The 21,393-nt window shown below is 36.0% G+C and overlaps 1 protein-coding gene across 1 annotated transcript in view; it reads left to right on the top strand.

The window, feature by feature from the left end:
- Window positions 1-21,393, top strand: part of Rpb8 (DNA-directed RNA polymerases I, II, and III subunit Rpb8) — a 153,737-nt gene that overhangs the window by 55,116 nt on the left and 77,228 nt on the right. The window contains exon 2 of the mRNA XM_076443404.1: window positions 6,147-6,230. Coding sequence (XP_076299519.1) covers window positions 6,147-6,230 — 84 coding nt within the window. The remainder of the gene's footprint in view (window positions 1-6,146; window positions 6,231-21,393) is intronic.

The following is a 21,393-nucleotide window of genomic DNA, read 5'->3' as shown; positions in this document are numbered from 1 at the left end:
AAGGATTATAATTGGATCAGCGAATTATTTGATCGATCCCATAACAGGAAATAATTCTCGTTGCGCAACACGATTCTAGAGACCTCCTTCTGGCTACAGAGACATGTTTATCGAAAGCGCAGCTTTTTCCTGGATGAAGCTACGAGGGGAATAACTGTCGGCCACTTTAACATTTACGGCTTGAAGCCCGCCCGTTACTCGGGCCACGTCGAGCGCACTGCCGATCAAACAAATACAGGGGCTCTTTCGCAAAACAGTGGGGTGAAAAAAACGATTTACGTTCACGGTTCAACAGGAGAGACATGATTTTCTTTTTTATTATTAGATATCGTATGTGGATCGCTTTCTCCGCGAGATTTACCTCGGGAATATCCCTGCTAGAACGACTCGAAAAAGCAGCCATGCATATTTCACCGGCAGTACACTGAGTCACGGCGAAAGACACTTGATTAATTCACGCGAATTCGATGTAGGCAATGCGATACATACAAATTAGGCTCGCCCCTTGGCCTTTGCGACTCCCGAACGATCGCCATATGGGTACGTTCTACCATTGCGAAATCAAGTTCGCGTAATTTTTTCCAACGCGCGCACAAAGCAGCCGTTGTAATTGTTCTGATTATTAACTCGTTTGTGATTATCAGACAGCGGTTTTATGCATTTATGGGAACGATGAGTAGGTGTAATTTGATACAGCGATAATGTTGGAAGAATTTATATATACTGTTACATTATTTTCCACCAGCTGAACATATTGAGACAGAAAATAAATTTGTATGTCGCTCCAGTTTGTGGAAATTCCGGTGGATAATTTTTATTTCTAAAATTATATAGAAGCGAAACATAGAACTAACAATAAACAAAATAACAATTCAATTGTTGAATTCCAATTCTTAGGCAATTATCATTAGACTGCGGATTTTATGCATTTGTGGGAAAATTTAATAGGTGTGATTTAAAACAGCGATAGTGTTAGAAGAATTTAAATATACTGTTATATTATTTTCCACCAGCTGAACATATTGAGACAGAAAATAAATTTGTATGTCGCTCCAGTTTGTGGAAACTCCTGTGGAAAATTTTTATTTCTAGAATTAGTATTCTCTTGAAGCAATTATGGGGTGGACTCGCAGAAAAAATGCGATTGAAGCGAAACATAGAACTAACAATAAAAAAAAGAATAGCAATTCAATTGTTGAATTTCAATTATTAGGCAATTATCGTTAGACTGCGGATTTTATGCATTTGTGGGAAAATTGAGTAGGTGTGATTTAAATCGGCGAAGACATTAGAAGAATTTAAATATACTGTTGTGTGTATTATTTTCCACCAGCTGAACATATTGAGACAGAAAATAAATTTGTATGTTGCTCCAGTTTGTGGACACTCCGGTGGAAAATTTTTATTTCTGGAATTAGTATTCTCTTGAAGCAATTATGGGGTGGACTCGCAGAGAAAGTGCGATTGAAGCGAAACATAGTACTAACAATAAAAAATATAATAACAATTCAATTGTTGAATGTCAGTTCTTAGGCAATTATTATCGTTAGACTGCGGATTTTATGCATTCGTGATAAAAATGGCTACGCACAATTTAAAGCAGTGGTCACATTAAAAAGATTTAAGGACATCAGTGTATTAGATTCAATTTAATAAGCTGATTACATGATGAAACAATTTTCTATTTGGCACCTGTGCCTTGTAAATAATGTAAACATTTTTTATTTTGCATAAAGATCCGCAAGTCTACTTATAATCCTTATCTTGTAACCAACACGATTTTAGTCGATGAAATACTTGTTATTCCATGACTTTTTTCCTTTCCGGTTATAACAGTTAGGGTCCCTGATTTTCACTGTATCAATGATTGTAAAATAAAAAATCTGGAACGGGTCATTTTGACCGGTTGTAGAAAAGTTCCTGGTGCAGATCATTTGGCGTTATCATAGAACGACGAATTATACTGAACTATTAGTAAATCGATTTCTAAAGCTTGCGGCGAGGTACAAAATCTCGACGCGGCGTTGTATTTATATTGTTCTATAAATGCACAATATGCGAGGTCTTAATTATACCGTGTCAATCGACCTGCGATATTTATTCATCTAGTCGACGTTAGCTTACTCACGGAGTTTCCATTCAGTGGTTTTACTGTGATTTAATCCTCCTCCTATATTAAATTTGAATATAACGAGTGTTCCTAAGGGGGTAGACTCGTATCCAGGATTGCAAGGGTTGCGGGATTCAATGATGGGGTTTTTAGTAGTTACAGGCACTAGATATAAGATCACTTAGGCCGCAGTCGCCCTCAAAAGTCCTATTTTCACGTTTGGAAGGTGTAATTTGCATTATATTCGGCAGCATGTTGCTGTCGCAGCTTTATGAAAATAGCTACTCGCGCAGCCTTAAAATAGGATTTTTTAGCATTATCGAGAAATGCGACGACGCGACTTGCACCCTTGCAATGAAAGTAAATTTCTATTTCACTCCAGTTGTTTGCGAATCAGCTGGAAAATGTTCTTTTTGCATAAAGATCCGCTGTCTAGTAATAATCGTCATAATGATTGCCTTCTTAGGGGGTAGACTCGTTTCCAGGATTGCAAGGGTGCGGGATTGAAAGATGGGGTTTTTAGTAGTTACAGGCACTAGATATAAGATCACTTAGGCCGCAGTCGCCCTCAAAAGTCCTATTTTCACGTTTGGAAGGCGTAATTTGCATTATATTCGGCAGCATGTTGCTGTCGCAGCTTTATGAAAATAGCTACTCGCGCAGCCTTAAAATAGGATTTTTTAGCATTATCGAGAAATGCGACGACGCGACTTGCACCCTTGCAATGAAAATAAATTTCTATTTCACTCCAGTTGTTTGCGAATCAGCTGGAAAATGTTCTTTTTGCATAAAGATCCGCTGTCTAGTAATAATCGTCATAATGATTGCCTTCTTAGGGGGTAGACTCGTTTCCAGGATTGCAAGGGTGCGGGATTGAAAGATGGGGTTTTTAGTAGTTACAGGCACTAGATATAAGATCACTTAGGCCGCAGTCGCCCTCAAAAGTCCTATTTTCACGTTTGGAAGGTGTAATTTGCATTATATTCGGCAGCATGTTGCTGTCGCAGCTTTATGAAAATAGCTACTCGCGCAGCCTTAAAATAGGATTTTTTAGCATTATCGAGAAATGCGACGACGCGACTTGCACCCTTGCAATGAAAGTAAATTTCTATTTCACTCCAGTTGTTTGCGAATCAGCTGGAAAATGTTCTTTTTGCATAAAGATCCGCTGTCTAGTAATAATCGTCATAATGATTGCCTTCTTAGGGGGTAGACTCGTTTCCAGGATTGCAAGGGTGCGGGATTGAAAGATGGGGTTTTTAGTAGTTACAGGCACTAGATATAAGATCACTTAGGCCGCAGTCGCCCTCAAAAGTCCTATTTTCACGTTTGGAAGGCGTAATTTGCATTATATTCGGCAGCATGTTGCTGTCGCAGCTTTATGAAAATAGCTACTCGCGCAGCCTTAAAATAGGATTTTTTAGCATTATCGAGAAATGCGACGACGCGACTTGCACCCTTGCAATGAAAATAAATTTCTATTTCACTCCAGTTGTTTGCGAATCAGCTGGAAAATGTTCTTTTTGCATAAAGATCCGCTGTCTAGTAATAATCGTCATAATGATTGCCTTCTTAGGGGGTAGACTCGTTTCCAGGATTGCAAGGGTGCGGGATTGAAAGATGAGATTTTTTATTAGTCAAATGCGCTAGATAAAAGATCACTCTCGGCCGCAGTCGCCCTCGAAACGTCGTTTGCGAGGCGTCATTTGAATCAACTTTATGAAAATAGCTACTTGCGCAACTTTATGCTTCCGAATAATGCAAATTACGCCTCGTAAACATACAAATAGGAAATTTGGGGGCGTCTGCAGCCAAGATTGATCTCTTATCTAACGCTTTTGACTACTGAAAAAGCCCGTCGCATGCATTATCGAGAAATGCACCCCCTTAATTCTGATTAAACCCTCCTACCATATTATATGGGAATACAATGAATAGACTGCATTTATGGCTTGAAATAATTTTCGAGAAATTTTAGAAAATAACATTCCACAGAATTTAGTACGATTTTTACTAATCTCAGACTGTGTTGGGCAATAAATAAATTTATTTAAATAACAATTTGAATAACAAGTTAGTTGTTATTTGGATATTCAAATAAAAAGCAACAATAATTTATTATTTGAGCAAGTCTAAATAAATTATTTAAAATAATACAGTTAATTGTTATTTACAAGTGCAATTTCAATTATTATTTGTATCGACAAATAATAAATTAAATTGTATTTTTTTATAGGCAGCTAGGCACGTGTTCTTTGTATAAAAAAATACAAAAAGTAAGAGAAGACCAAAAACTATTTATTCGATTTCCACTTCAATCCAAATACTAAATAATCTTTTATTTGCAAATATAGGAAATGAGAATCTATATTTAAATAAAAAGTTTAGTTATTATTTGCAATTAAAATCACACGTTTATTTATTATTTAAAATAAAATTTGCCCAACACTGATCTACAAAGGCGACTACCACTGGAAATAACATTTTACGTGATTCCACTTTCTGAAAATTGCCTAGAAAAATTGAAAATTGCATAAAAACATTCGCAGTCTAGTAATGAATTATTTAAAATAATACAGTTAATTGTTATTTGCAAGTACAATTTCAATTATTATTTGTATCAACAAATAATAAATCAAATTGTATTTTTTTATAGGCAGCTAGTATACCTGAAGAGGTTGCTCTAGCATACAAAAAACGCGCACGTGTTCATTGTATAAAAAAAATACAAAAACTAAGAGTAGACCAAAAACTATTTATTTGATTTCCCCACTTCAATTCAAATACTAAATAATCTTTTATTTGCAAATAGGAAATGAGAATCTATATTTAAATAAAAAATTTGGTTATTATTTGCAATTAAAATCACACGTTTATTTATTATTTAAAATAAAATTTGCCCAACACTGATATACCACCGAAAATAACATTTTACGTGTTTCCACTTTCTGAAAATTGCTTAGAAAAATTGAAAATTGCATAAACATTCGCAGTCTAGTAATGAATTATTTAAAATAATACAGTTAATTGTTATTTGCAAGTACAATTTCAATTATTATTTGTATCGACAAATAATAAATTAAATTGTATTTTTTTATAGGCAGCTAGTATACCTGAAGAGGTTGCTCTAGCAGACAAAAAACGCGCACGTATTCATTGTATAAAAAAATACAAAAAGTAAGAGAAGACCAAAAACTATTTGATTTCCACTTCAATCCAAATACTAAATCTTTTATTTGCAAATAGGAAATGAGAATCTATTTAAATAAAAAGATTAGTTACTATTTGCAATTAAAATCACACGTTTATTTATTATTTAAAATAAAATTTGCCCAACACTGATCTACAAAGGCGACTACCACTGGAAATAACATTTTACGTGATTCCACTTTCTGGAAAATTGCCTAGAAAAATTGAAAATTGCATAAAAACATTCGCAGTCTAATAATAAATGTTCTTAAGATTAGAACAAAATCGGAATTCTCGTCGAACACAGTTCGATCACCGTTTCCCGATCACCCTGTATGCGAACGAGTGCGCATTTCCGAACGTGCGAGCTCTCGAGCGGCGAGTGTGGGTGAGTTCCGCGAGTGTCGACACGGCGATAAATTCGTAGCGCGAATGAAATGCGATTGGCCGACTGACAGTGACGTCAAGCAGCCGGTGGCCGACCGTCAAGTAGCACGGCTGCGTCGTGTTTCGTGGAGGCCTGTAAAAAAATTCACATTTTCTCCTCCCCGCCTCCAATCGAACACGCGCGATTGGGGCACCTTACGACGATCTATGAGTCACGTTGCACCACGTGACCCACGGCCTTCTTCCTCCTCCTCCTCCTCCTCCTCCTCCTTCACCACCTCTTCCTACTTCTTTGTTTTTCATTCTCCTCTTTTTTTCGGCCACGCGAACAAACCGCCGCCAGTCTACTTTCCGCCAGATACATCTTTCCGAAAGACGACGTCTAACGATCACGTCTTCCATTTGCTTGTTTTTCCGGTTCCTCCGGTGGCGCGCGCGGATCGATCATGATGGGATGCAGTGAGCAGGCTCCATTGCGAGTCCGAGTCCTTCAAGATGGACCTGATCCTCGACATCAACAGCTGGCTCTACCCCATGGATCTCGGTGAGTGTTTATTTATTCATACCGAGAACTTTCTCTCCAATTATCTACGCAGAGATCGCATCTTTCAAACCTTTTATACACAATGAGGATTCTATGCAGTACACTGATTGTGAGAAAAAAATCCTGTCGAAACAAAAAACAATATATATGTTGATTCAATAAGATGTACTATTGAATAGTGATCATATGAACTTATTTTAATATTTAATACTATTGAATTTCAATAGCAAAACTCATTTCCGCCAATCGTATAAGCGTATAGCTTGACCATCAATGTTTTCAAAAAAATACGATATGGCCTGAAACCAATTCCAGTATAAATCCAATACATTTCTCAAATTTTTTTAACAACATATCTGATCGAAGGAAAAAGAGAAATATTACGAATAATAATGTACGGTATTGAATCGAATAATATTTTCCATCATTTCATGATAGACAATTCAAATACATCACAATTTGCTTCTAAATTTCATACTATTGAAAAGAGTACATTGCTATTTATCGAAGTAAAAAAATTACAATGACACGCGTGCTATTGAAGTAACTACTTTTTTTTTCTCGGTGTAGAGATCAGAATTTGAAATATTATGTATAGAACGGTGCAAGGATTAAATGAATTTGAAACGGATATTCATTTGGTTCCAGTATCCTGCAACCGGTGCTAACCATTTTTATCCTCCGGAGTGAAGTGTCGAATTTAATTAAGAACTTTACAATTGCAATTCTGACTTGTATTTTAAAATCAGCTGTTTGTGCGTAACGCTGCAACAATCGGTGCAAAGATGTTTCGAAATTAATTAATAATTTTGCAATTGCAATTCTGACTTGTATTTTAAAATCAGCTGTTTGTGTACGTAACGCTAGAACCAGGGGTGCGAAGAAGTATCGAATTTAATTACGAATTTTACAATTGCAATTCTGACTTGTATTTTAAAATCAGCTGGTTGTTGATAACGCTGGAATCATCGATGCCGAGAAATGTCGAATTTAATTGAGAATTTTACAATTGCAATGTCCTGACTTTTATTTTGAAATCAACTGTTTGTAAATAACGCTGCAACCATTGATGAGCAGAAGTGTCGAATTTAATTAAAAAATTGCAATTCTGACTTGTATTTTATATTCAGCTGTTCGTGCATAACGCTGCAACCATCGGTGCGGAGATGTTTCGAATTTAATTACGAATTTTACAATTGCAATTCTGACTTGTATTTTAAAATCAGCTGGTTGTTGATAACGCTGGAATCATCGATGCTGAGAAATGTCGAATTTAATTGAGAATTTTACAATTGCAATATCCTGACTTTTATTTTGAAATCAACTGTTTGTAAATAACGCTGCAACCATTGATGAGCAGAAGTGTCGAATTTAATTAAAAAATTGCAATTGTGACTTGTATTTTAAAATCAGCTGTTTGTGCATAACGCTAGAAAAATCAAAGCGCACAAGTTTCGAATTTAATTACGAATTTTACAATTGCAATTCTGACTTGTTGTGTTGGGTTGGCGAGAAAGTAATTTCGGTATTTTAAGGTGAAATGGAGCCCAATTTTTTTATACGAGCAATGAATTTTAATGAATACGATATTTTCCCTTTTGTTCGATGATCTTTTGCAAAAAAGAATAAATAAGAAAATATATTATTGATTAAAGTTCATCGTTTGGATAAAGAAATTCGGTTTCATTTCACCTTAAAATACCGACATTACTTTCTTGCCAACCCGATATTTTAAATTCAGCTGTTTGCGCATAACGCTAGAACCACGGATGTGAAAAAGTATCGAATTTAATTAGAAAATTGCAATTCTGACTTGTATTTTAACACCAGCGTTTGTGCATAACGCTGGAACCATCGATAATATTGAGAATTTTACAATGGCGATCGTGATTTTTTATTTTTAAATCCGCTGTTCGTACCTAAAGCTGCAACCATCGATGAGCAGAAGTTTCGAATTTATTTAAAAAATTGCAATTCTGACTTGTATTTAAAATTCAGCTGTTTGTCCATAACGCTGGAACCATCGATGCCGAGAAATGTCGAATTTAATTGAGAATTGTACAATTGCAATATCCTGACTTTTATTTTGAAATCAACTGTTTGTAAATAACGCTGCAACCATTGATGAGCAGAAGTGTCGAATTTAATTAAAAAATTGCAATTCTGACTTGTATTTTATATTCAGCTGTTTGTGCATAACGCTGCAACCATCGGTGCGGAGATGTTTCGAATTTAATTAAGAACGTTACAATTGCAATTCTGACTTGTTGTATTTTAAAATCAGCTGTTTGTGCATAACGCTAGAAAAATCAAAGCGCACAAGTTTCGAATTTAATTACGAATTTTACAATTGCAATTCTGACTTGTTGTGTTGGGTTGGCGAGAAAGTAATTTCGGTATTTTAAGGTGAAATGGAGCCCAATTTTTGTATACGTTCAATGAATTTTAATGAATACGATATTTTCCCTTTTGTTCGATGACCTTCTGCAAAAAAGAATAAATAAGAAAATATATTATTGATTAAAGTTCATCGTTTGAATAAAGAAATTCGGTTTCATTTCACCTTAAAATACCGACATTACTTTCTTGCCAACCCGATATTTTAAAATCAGCTGTTTGCGCATAACGCTAGAACCACGGATGTGAAAAAGTATCGAATTTAATTAGAAAATTGCAATTCTGACTTGTATTTTAACACCAGCGTTTGTGCATAACGCTGGAACCATCGATAATATTGAGAATTTTACAATGGCGATTGTGATTTTTTATTTTTAAATCCGCTGTTCGTACATAAAGCTGCAACCATCGATGAGCAGAAGTTTCGAATTTATTTAAAAAATTGCAATTCTGACTTGTATTTAAAATTCAGCTGTTTGTGCATAACGCTGGATTCATCGATGCCGAGAAATGTCGAATTTAATTGAGAATTGTACAATTGCAATATCCTGGCTTTTTTATTTTGAAATCCGCTGTTTGTACATAAAGCTGCAACCATCGATGAGAAGAAGTTTCGAATTTATTTAAAAAATTGCGATTCTAACTTGTATTTTAAAATCAGCTGTTTGTGCATAACGCTGGATTCATCGATGCCGAGAAATGTCGAATTTAATTGAGAATTGTACAATTGCAATATCCTGGCTTTTTTATTTTAAAATCAGCTGTTTGTGCATAACGCTGCAACAGTCGGTGCAAAGATGTTTCGAATTTAATTAAGAATTATGCAATTGCAATTGTGACTTGTATTTTAAAAACAGCTGGTTTTTGATAACGCTGCAACCATCGATGAGCAGAAGTTTCGAATATATTTAAAAAATTGCAATTCTCACTTGTTGCATTTTAAAATCAGCTGTTTGTATATAACGTTAGAAAAAAAAAACCATCAAAGCGCACAAGTTTCGAATTTAATAACGAATTTTACAATTGCAATTGTGACTTGTATTTTAAAAACAGCTCTTTGTACATAACGCTAGAACCACGGATGCAAAGAAGTATTGAATTTAATTAAAAAATTGAAATTCTGACTTGTATTTAAAATTCAGCTGTTTGTGCATAACGCTGGATTCATCGATGCCGAGAAATGTCGAATTTAATTGAGAATTGTACAATTGCAATATCCTGGCTTTTTTATTTTGAAATCCGCTGTTTGTACATAAAGCTGCAACCATCGATGAGAAGAAGTTTCGAATTTATTTAAAAAATTGCAATTCTAACTTGTATTTTAAAATCAGCTGTTTGTCCATAACGCTGGAACCATCGATGCCCCGAGAAATGTCGAATTTAATTGAGAATTTTACAATTGCAATATTTTGGCTTCTATTTTGAAATCAGCTGTTTGTGCATAACGCTGCAACAGTCGGTGCAAAGATGTTTCGAATTTAATTAAGAATTATGCAATTGCAATTGTGACTTGTATTTTAAAAACAGCTGGTTGTTGATAACGCTGCAACCATCGATGAGCAGAAGTTTCGAATATATTTAAAAAATTGCAATTCTCACTTGTTGCATTTTAAAATCAGCTGTTTGTATATAACGTTAGAAAAAAAAACCATCAAAGCGCACAAGTTTCGAATTTAATAACGAATTTTACAATTGCAATTGTGACTTGTATTTTAAAAACAGCTCTTTGTACATAACGCTAGAACCACGGACGCAAAGAAGTATTGAATTTAATTAAAAAATTGAAATTCTGACTTGTATTTAAAATTCAGCTGTTTGTGCATTACGCTGGATTCATCGATGCCGAGAAATGTCGAATTTAATTGAGAATTGTACAATTGCAATATCCTGGCTTTTTTATTTTGAAATCCGCTGTTTGTAATATAAAGCTGCAACCATCGATGAGCAGAAGTTTCGAATTTAATTAAAAAATTGCAATTCTGACTTGTATTTTAAAGTCAGCTGTTTGCACATAACGCTGCAACCATCGATACGAAGATGTGTCGAATTTTATTCAGAAATTATACAATTGCGACTGTCGTATTGTATTTCGGTTTTATTACCGGGCAATTAAATTGTCAGTCAGACGACGTTCCCGGAAAGGCCGTTTCTTTAATTAGAACCGTGTTACGTAAACGAAAAAATAGTTCGCGAATATCGTCCGCCTCCGAACTCTAGCTAGCGACGATTTCTGGACCTTGAAAAATATATAGTTCGGCGAGTATTTAGGAGAGGATCATCATCTGGTACTCATTAGGCCCTGTCAACAAGATGAACGGCTCATTTTAGGCGGCGATACAGCCGCGCCCGTCACTTCGGGTTCGAAAAATATCTTCAACGTCTCGTTTTACGTGCTGATCCCACTTCACGAGCTTCGTAAACTAAATATCTCGAAGTACATAATCTGAAACTGTTGTCGATGATATTAAAATATCATAGAAATGTCATCATTAATGTGTCGTCCAGTTCTGAGCTATGTTTAAAATTTCAAGTCTCTAGCTCATCGGGAAGTTCGTTTAAAATCAATTGCAATGTTTGTACCGAACAGACAGACAACACAGCGAGATAATAAAAACGTAAATATTCTTCCTATTGTCGATCGTATGATTATTAAACAAATGATGTAATAGTGTTCTCGGCGCAGCGGTTCGATCATATAATTACAAAAAAAGCAAATGTGTCTATGTGGATCATTCTCAAGAAAGAAGAAAACTGCGTCTGAAAATTTTTTTTTAACAAAAAACTTAAGCAAGGTGAAGTGCCCTATGCCTGGACAGCATGTTTTTCTATTTTAAATTTTATCACTTTAAATAAACAAAAATAATGTTTTAAGAGTTTTAACATACAGTTCGGAGTTTGTAAAGTAATTTAAAATAAAAAAATCATTGTTTAGGTTAATATCTTAATTGTATTAACAAGAATAATTCAAACCTGTAGTTGGACATATTAAATCCAATCTAAGCTAGTACCTGGACAGAAGTAAACCATACACCGGGACAAATTGAATTTACATATAATCTGCAACAGACACTATAGTGCTCCAAGCACTATGGCCGCTACGGGGAGCGAGACGCGCGACCGGGAGGAGTGGGGGTATTGCTTGAGAATGCCTCTGATCGAGCAAAAATTTGCCCATGCCTGATCTATAACATCGAACTTAATTAAATCTTTAATGATGCACATATGAATATATTATTAATAATTTATTATTGTATATTACATTCTGCCCTTAATTTGTTGTGTAATTATCTCTTTTCTTTCGTGTAAATTATTATTGATTTCTTGTTCCTGTTCTTTTTTAATTTTGTATCTCTCTTTTTTTCTCTTTTAAAATATCTCTTTTAAAAATATTACGCTCTGATTAAATATAACATATTTATGTCGAATGTTGATTTCTCTACTTTTTAAATTAGTATAAGAATATAACTAAAAGAATTGGTATTTTCAATAAAATACGTAAAATTTGACACATATATTTACAAAAATATGATAATTAGTTAATTGTTATATTGAAAATATTACATTTTGGTACTATTATAATCAATATTTTGACACAAGAAGAACGTTTAGTTATAATCAAGTCTTTTGTTCAAATATTCCCATTCCTATGAAATTTCATGTTTTTCGCAACTTGAACGTCGATGAGACAGGGTTTTCCCTTATCCGATCAACTTCATCTTTTGCAGGAATTATTTTCTTACCTAAAGGCACAATTTTAGGGGGGAGCGAAAAAATCTCACAAAAAAATTTCACCAGGTATAGCTAAGGACCACCCTAGTGTCCACTTATTATTGCCGCTGACTGTATGTTTTGATAGCACAGCTGCAACGATCGCGTTTCGGCTTCTTCAAGATGGCGCGGTGTCGACCTTGTGTCACGAGGTGATGATCAACAACGTGTCCCCGGATTTCTCGCCGCCATTTCTCCCGTAGAGAAACGATCCATAAACGGGATCCGCGTGTCCGATTAGAAATTCATGACCGTGACTCGTCGTAAGAGGAAAGTAATTAAACTGTCTTTTCGCCGTCGACGGTCGGCTTGCATTGCATGAAAATGTTGTTTGCCATATCGCAGCGGCGCTGTCACGACTCCCGTGTGTGTTTGTTTACATGGCGCCTGTCTCGCGAGTTGCACCGTGTGTACTTGATCGATACACAGCTTGCAGTGTAAATTTTGCAGAGCTAGGGGGTTGGTTCGTAGTGTTACAGTTAACAGTCTCGCCAAACCGGAGAAAAATAATCTTACGAATTAAAACCGAGGCACATTTTTCACGGCGCCCGCCCCTTCTCTTTCGCGCGCACCCGAGGGACGTTGTAATTTCCGGTCGAACGTCCCGTAAAATTATTGTTGCTCGAGTTAGTTGAATATCTGAGGAACAATCTACCATTCATGAATCCATAAAGCACTGAAATTTGTCGGAAGTTCGGAATTCTGTTAACGCGCTTTCATTTCTCAACGAATTCACCTATTAGTAATTGTTAAGGATGTTCTGGAGGTACAATGCGAGACAAAAGTACAAGAAATTCGAAATCCATCAATACATGGCAATGAAAGCCATTCATGAGTATATTTTGCATTAAACTTTTGCGAATACTGTACCCTCTGTAGCTATATTGAGTGGTCTACGCTTGTCGCGTTTCCATGCTAGTGAGAGACGACACGATAAATTTGACGTTTTGTAGCAGTTTATAACTTTTTTACTCTGTAACTGTTTAGTGAATCCTAATAAATTTTGAACATAATTAATTACATAATTTTTACTACATATACAAAAAAACTGCAGTTTCTAGTTGCGTTTTTTCAAGGTTTAAATTGGGTTTGAAGTGGAATTTTATGAATTTTCCATAAGAAGACGTGTTAAAATGTGCAAACTTTAAGTTGCTATAATTCTTAAACGGTGCAGTGAATCGAACCCAAACTTTGGTAATTGCATTAATTTAGTAAGAATTATACCTTGTGAAATTTTCAAAAATTTTGTTGCGTTTTTATATGTATACCTCCAGAACATCCTTAACTTATTTACATAAATTAAATAGATTTTTGTTTTATATATGTTCGTTTAGTTAAGTATAAGACATGCTTTTAAGAGAATCTCACTTTTGTACTATATATATTTTTGTAGTTATTAATATTTAAAGACAACCAACGATTCAGTCACTTTTTGATGATTCTAAGAGTTTGGTAATGATTTTGTTCGACTTCAGGGTGAGTCCCGGTGTTCGTTTCTGTGCCATTGTGTTCTTTGAAGTTTTATGATTAAGATGCAAATTGGTTGTTACTACGTCCAACTCCGTGTTTTATAGTTGATCTATGAAAATATGGCCGCAGTACTTGATTGGAGAATAGCTAAAAACTTTACAATTTGATATGCTCCTCTTTATGGGCAGCTTTTGCTCTCGGAACATCCATTTTAGTGAAAACGGTATACAGTGCAAAAAGCAGAAATCTCCAGCTTGAAAATGGTTGCTTTATCATCGAATTTGGATAAATTTTAACAAAGTCACAGCAGTTTAACCCTCATCCGTCCCTCATTTCACAAACTGAATCTGTCTCTCGATGTCAAATTGACACAGTGATAAAAAATCGATAAAATAACAAGGTAAAAACAGTTACTTTGCGATGGTTTTTTATTCGAATTGATGAGTTAACATTTACATCTTAGATTTCTCGGTTATATGTTTCGAGGAGAAATGTCGAGTAAAGGGCCTAGCAGACTAAGATAGATAGATTAGGTTGAAAGATAACCCCCTAAAATTTTAGGTCGCTAACCCTTCGTATAAGGATAATATGAGGGTAAATACCCTTAACTGTATCATTTTTTTTCTCGGTTTTTAATTAAGATATTCGGATAAAAGGTGATTGAGACCGGAAGTTACATTTATCAAATGGAACATGATATTTTTTATTACGGAATCGGATTCTATGTGAAACCTATTTCCGGCCGAAACCGGAAGTTAAAAATATCACCATTTGATAGAACGCATCTGATTTATAAAAGAAACACTTTGAATTTTTTAAAATAATCTATTTTCTAGATTATAAATCGGTGGTAGGGGTGGTCTGAGACACCCTGTATATGTATAATATAATCGCATATAAAACTATATACTACTTATGTAATGTTATGCGTCGCATTTAAAAAGAAATAATTGATCAAGAAGGGACAAGAGAAACACTGTATTATAATGACGTAATTTTATTTGTTTCTCAATATTTAACTATGTTCCACCAATCCGACCATCTTGAAACTTTTTTTATACGTTAGATAAGCAACAGAACGTTGTTCTTGAATTTTTTGGAAGTGGTCACTCGAAGGGTTGCTTGCAATTCCCACCCCTAAAAAATGAAATGATTTTTTTCTACCCTTAACAATTTGATCACGATGGTGAAGAAAATGTATGATATGAAGGAGGTAAGTTCGAGTATTTTCGTTTTTTTCTTTTAATCCGAATATCTTAATTAACAACCGAGAAAAAAAATGATACAGTTAAGGGTATCTACCCTGATATCATCCTTATACGAAGGGTTAGCGACTTAAAATTTTAGGGGGTTATCTTTCGACCTAAAACCATTGTTCTCCGCACAATATCAATAAAAGTTGTTGGTGGGGCCGCTGGACCAATCTTAGTCTGCTAGGCCCTTTGAACCGGGGGACCAATGTGTGCCCGGTACTTTGAAATTGCCGAAGTACGTAATCTGTGACAATTCGAGAAAAGCAGAGAAATTTTGTCAAGTAAATTTGAACAGCAGCTGACGGAACGACGCAGTTGTGTACCTGGAAATTCCCCAAGTAGCCTGGCAGTTTTGAGAGAAACAGAAAAATCGTTAGAGGCAAATTCCGACAACCGAGGGACCGACGTGTGTACGGTAAAATCTGAATATAAATCGAGTTAACGAAGTCGCGTGAAAGCCTATTCAAGTTTGTCCGTTACCTTGAAGTTCCGAGCCATTAAGTGCGCGCAGTTTAATAACAAGTTCAGCCCCGAGCGTGCATTCTGAATAGACGAGTATGTAACTCTTTTTTCCGCGAGTGAAGGGTGGCGGCTAAAGAATGGTCACTTGAAGGCGCATTCAGCATGGCTTTGCAACCCCGAAATTGAGAACGGCGCGTGTCCCGCGAAGCTCCCTCTCTCTCTCTCTATCTCTTTCTGCGTTGCGAGAAGAGCAATGGAAGTCACCTTGAGGTAGTTATAAAGTTGAAGCGACTTGCTCCCGGAGCGGAACACGTTCCGCCAGTGTCCATTACGTAGCGAGGTTGCCCTTCCGACGTCTAGCCGAGAAGCGGAAGGACGACGGGAATAAAAAGACTGTAGCCCGAGAGAGCACGTGTGTGTCTGTAAGCGTGAAACACGTGTCACGTTCGCCAAAGGGCGCCCCTCGACCGTCGAGCATCGATCGTTTCGATCGCGCACGCCTCTCGCGATACAGAAAAGCAATCTTGGCTTGTCGATGGTTTTGGCATGCACCACGGGAGAGCTCTCGAAAATTCGCTGAACTAGGAAAACAGAAACCCCGCACTTTCGCCCGTGCCAAATGCGTTCCGCGACTTTCACACACTATTTTCCTCGCCGAACAATCTATAATTGACCCCCCACTCCCACCTCCTGAGAGTTTGGAGAAAACTAAAAGTATATAAGTAAAAAGTAATAGTAAAAATAAGTGAAACTAAGAATTCTTAGATTTAATGCTGTTATATAGGCCGAAAATCGTGAAAATCTGCAATTTTTACCTAAACGCTTGTAGCTCGTTGCAACGTTGACCGATTTTGACAAAATTGTCAGGTTATGTTTAATTGAAACAGATCTACAAAACGTATTTTTTAAATTTTCGATATAGGCCCACATGAAAAAGTTGTGAAATGGATCTTTTAGTATTTTCTCTACAATTCCGACCAATTGCAATTTTCGAAAAAATTTCTTTTCACATCCTGTAGTGAACTAAGTGCTCTAGCTTCCGAAAAAAGTTTGAATCGTATAGACCAATATTTAAAAAGATTATCGCGTTTTTTAGAGCGTCCGAATATTAATGGGAGTCACTGTATAATACAGGGTGGTCATTTTATCTGAAGACACTGAAATATCTCGAGAACTATGCATTGGATCAAAACAAGTGGGTAATGAAAGTTGTTCGTCGCGAAGGGGGACATCCAATGATCCAAGGATTGATAAACAAACCAATGAATTTTTCCAACTGCTTTCGATTGCAGCGACATCTGTGAAAGAAATTACACCAATAATACCAAATCAATGGAGAACCTAGGTTTTGCTATAAAAAAGGGTTTCCCATTGAAGATTTTGAAATAATTCCCTCTCCCACCCTCAGGAGGTGGGGGGTGGGGGGTCAATTATGGTGTTATTGAATAGCATTTTTAAAAATATCCAATACGTCTACTTGTATTTTTTCTGATCTGATGTGTATTTCTCGAGATATCCCCAATTTTCAACGATTTTTTACCCATTCCGATTTTCGTCCATTACAGCGCCATCTGTGCACCAAAATGCAAAAACTCCTAGGTCAAATTCGTGTATTATTTTCTGGAGAATCCAAATCTCTGCAAAGAAAAATGGTGGGGGTTCCCATTTAAGTTTTTTTATCTTCCCCCACTCTCCCACCCCCAGGGAGTGGCGGTGGGGGTGTCATTGGATGTACCCCTTTTCGCGACGAACAACTTTCATTACCCGCTTGTTTTGATCCGATCCATGCTTCTCGAGATATTTCAATGTCTTCAGATAAAATGTCCACCCTCTATAATAAAACAAAAACTGGAGTTTCTAGTTGCGTTTTTTCAAGGTTTAAATAGGGTTCGAAGTGGAATGTTATGAATTCTCCATAAGACGTGTTAAAATGCACAAACTTTAAGTTGCTCTATAATTCTTAAACGGTGAATCGAACCAAAACTTTGGTAATGGCATTAATTTAGTAGGAATTATAACTTGTCAAATTTTCAAACAATTTGTTGCGTTTTTTCAAGGTTTAAATAGGGTTCGAAGTGGAATTTTTTATGAATTCTCCATAAGAGGACGTGTTAATGTGTGCAAACTTTTTAAGTTGCAATCATTCTTAAACGGTGAATCGAAGCAAAACTTTGGTAATTGCATTAATTTAGTAGGAATTATATCTTGTCAAATTTTCAAAAAATTTGTTGCGTTTTTTCAAAGTTTAAATGGGGTTCGAAGTGGAATTTTTTATGAATTCTCCATAAGAGGACGTGTTAATGTGTGCAAACTTTTTAAGTTGCAATCATTCTTAAACGGTGAATCGAACCAAAACTTTGGTAATTGCATTAATTTAGTAGGAATTATAACTTGTCAAATTTTCAAACAATTTGTAGCGTTTTTTCAAAGTTTAAATAGGGTTCGAAGTGGAATTTTTTATGAATTCTCCATAAGAAGACGTGTTAAAATGTGCGAACCTTAAGTTGTTATAATTCTTAAACGGTGAATAGAACCAAAACTTTGGTAATTGCATTAATTTAGTAGGAATTATAACTTGTCAAATTTTCAAAAAATGTGTAGCGTTTTTTCAAGGTTTAAATAGGGTTTGAAGTGGAATTTTATGAATTCTCCATAAAACGTGTTAAAATGTGCGAACCTTAAGTTGTTATAATTCTTAAACGGTGAATCGAACCAAAACTTTGGTAATTGCATTAATTTAGTAGGAATTATAACTTGTCAAATTTTCAAAAAATGTGTAGCGTTTTTTCAAGGTTTAAATAGGGTTTGAAGTGGAATTTTATGAATTCTCCATAAAACGTGTTAAAATGTGCGAACCTTAAGTTGCAATAATTCTTAAACGGTGAATCTAACCAAAACTTTGGTAATTGCATCAATTTAGTAAGAATTATTTTTACAAGAAAATTATAATTTATAAAATATTAATTTTACAAGAAAATTTTCTTGCGTTTTCATATACCTCCAGAACATCCTAATTACTCTTGGTTCAGGTACAGAATGGCTAATTCCGGCATTTTATTCTCCACCGTTTGCCCTCTGCGAAGCTTTGTAAATTGTAAACGTTGAAACGTAGCAGCACTAAAAATCTCGCAACATCGCAATCCTCCGTTTTCGTCCTACGTCAGCTCGTAAAAGAGGTGGAGAAAGAATCGTGGAAAGAATCGGGGAGGGGGGTGGTAAGTGTGCCCAAGGCCACGTCACGCTGCAGCAAAGCAACCCCCTACCAACCCCCTGGAATATCGTCGTTTTAACTCGCCCCACGGACAATTCTGGATGTATCCCGTTGATTCGGTCGCTGTAGAGGGGGAGGGGTGCGTCACACCCACTCGGGGTTGGGGGTGGGGCGCACTGCATCGTTGATCCACCTCCTCCAACCCGCTTTCTCTATGTTTACAGATTCGTGTCCTGTTCCCTTGCCTCCTATTTTCGTTAAAACAGTTTCTCCTGTTTCGCGTTCCCTTGCGCGACTTTCAACGCGCGTTTCAAATACGTACCCCGCCAAACGCAGTTACCGTCCGCTTCCGGTGAGAGCTCGGGATTACTCGCTCGAAATCGGTGATAATTGAATTGCATCTCGAGTTTTTCGGATTAAAGCCACCGAACGTTGCCAGTGCAGATTTTACGTAGATTTTCCGCGCGGTAGTAATCGCCATTTGCTTTCTCGTGCGGTTCTGTCGTCGATTGTGAATCATCTCCAAGGTTTGACAATGGTCCTGACGATTTTGCTGTTCGCAAAGTCTAATCAATAGTTGAACTATTTTAACGTGAACTACAAGTGGCTCACGAAAGTATTCGAACGCCCTTTAAAACAGAATAACTTTTTTATAATTGTAAGAAACGACCTGATTTTTTGTAATCAATTAGAAGCACTGGTTTATGAAATGATATGCAAAAAAGATTTTACAAAAAGTTATAATTTACAAAGTTACATGCAAAAATAAAAAAGTCATTTTTTAAACCTTTTTTTATTAGGGCACTTAAAGAAAATTTAAAATATATGTTTTGTAGATCTATGTTAGTTATACACATGCTGAAAATTTCGTCAAAATCGATTAACACACACACGAGCTACAAGCGATTAATGATGTTTCGTTCACTATTAACCCTTAGCACTGGAGTGGTAACTTTATACCATTGTTCAAAATATTTGTTGCATTATTAAATTTGCATTCAATATTTTAATAAACCACTGAAAGTATTGTACGAGGTATTACATCAGTTTAATATCGACAACATTCAAAATCGGCAAGAAAAAATTCGGTTCCGAATTAGCTCTACAATTTTTGAAATTATAAAGTGGGAATTGATTCGATAAAATCTGTTATCCAACCGCATGTTGGACTAAAAATTGCACAAAATCGAAATTAGCAGAGCCTCGTCTTCGGTTTCCGAATTAGGATAACTCTACATTATTATTGAAATTATAAAGTGGGAATTGATTCGATAAAATCTGTTATCCAACCGCATATTGGACTAAAAATTGCACAAAATCGAAATTAGCAGAGCCTCGTCTTCGGTTTTCGAATTAGGATAACTCTACATTATTATTGAAATTATAAAGTGGGAATTGATTCGATAAAATCTGTTATCCAACCGCATATTGGTCTAAAAATTGCACAAAATCGAAATTAGCAGAGCCTCGTCTTCGGTTTCCGAATTAGGATAACTCTACATTATTATTGAAATTATAAAGTGGGAATTGATTCGATAAAATCTGTTATCCAACCGCATGTTGGACTAAAAATTGCACAAAATCGAAATTAGCAGAGCCTCGTCTTCGGTTTCCGAATTAGGATAACTCTACATTATTATTGAAATTATAAAGTGGGAATTGATTCGATAAAATCTGTTATCCAACCGCATATTGGACTAAAAATTGCACAAAATCGAAATTAGCAGAGCCTCGTCTTCGGTTTTCGAATTAGGATAACTCTACATTATTATTGAAATTATAAAGTGGGAATTGATTCGATAAAATCTGTTATCCAACCGCATGTTGGACTAAAAATTGCACAAAATCGGAATTAGCAGAGCCTCGTCTTCGGTTTCCGAATTAGGATAACTCTACATTATTATTGAAATTATAAAGTGGGAATTGATTCGATAAAATCTGTTATCCAACCGCATATTGGACTAAAAATTGCACAAAATCGAAATTAGCAGAGCCTCGTCTTCGGTTTCCGCATTAGAATAGCTCTACAATGAACAATTATTGAAATTATGAAGTGTTACAGTGTTCCCGCGATTGATGTGACTCTCGGGTATGCGGATGATGTGACTTTTTGATCCCCACTACTGACTGGGTTCCCCCTTGGTCAAAGAAATTAAGGTATTAGGCTGTTCAAATTGGGGTTTCATGATGCTCGATGTATCATTCCCAAGTATTGGCTAACATTAATACAATACAACAATTTCCCGCTTAGCACCGTTGTTGTTTACCCAGTATCGTCGTTTACACTTGGCAAAGTTATCCAAGAAATCTATGTTCGGGCGCACACGCGTAAAACAACGTAGTTACCATTTCGTTTCCCGAGACCCGATACCCCGAAGTTCTCGCAACAATCGCGGGGGACCACTGTACATGATTTACCAGCACACACAGGACTGAAAATTGCACAAAATCGACCTAGAACCTAGTCATTTTTATCAGCTGAAACATTTGAATCGCTTTTAGCGACACGGTAGTTTCACAATTCCTAGCAGCACGGTGTGCTTCGGGTCAAGTTGAACAGCTGCATTTTACATCCGCATCTCCGATTTGATCCCGGGCGTCT

The sequence above is a fragment of the Lasioglossum baleicum genome, chromosome 19 (genome assembly GCF_051020765.1).
Source record: "Lasioglossum baleicum chromosome 19, iyLasBale1, whole genome shotgun sequence".
NCBI classification, from domain to species: domain Eukaryota; kingdom Metazoa; phylum Arthropoda; class Insecta; order Hymenoptera; family Halictidae; genus Lasioglossum; species Lasioglossum baleicum.
Note: the sequence above shows the minus strand (reverse complement) of the source record. Positions and strands in the feature narration are given on the sequence as shown.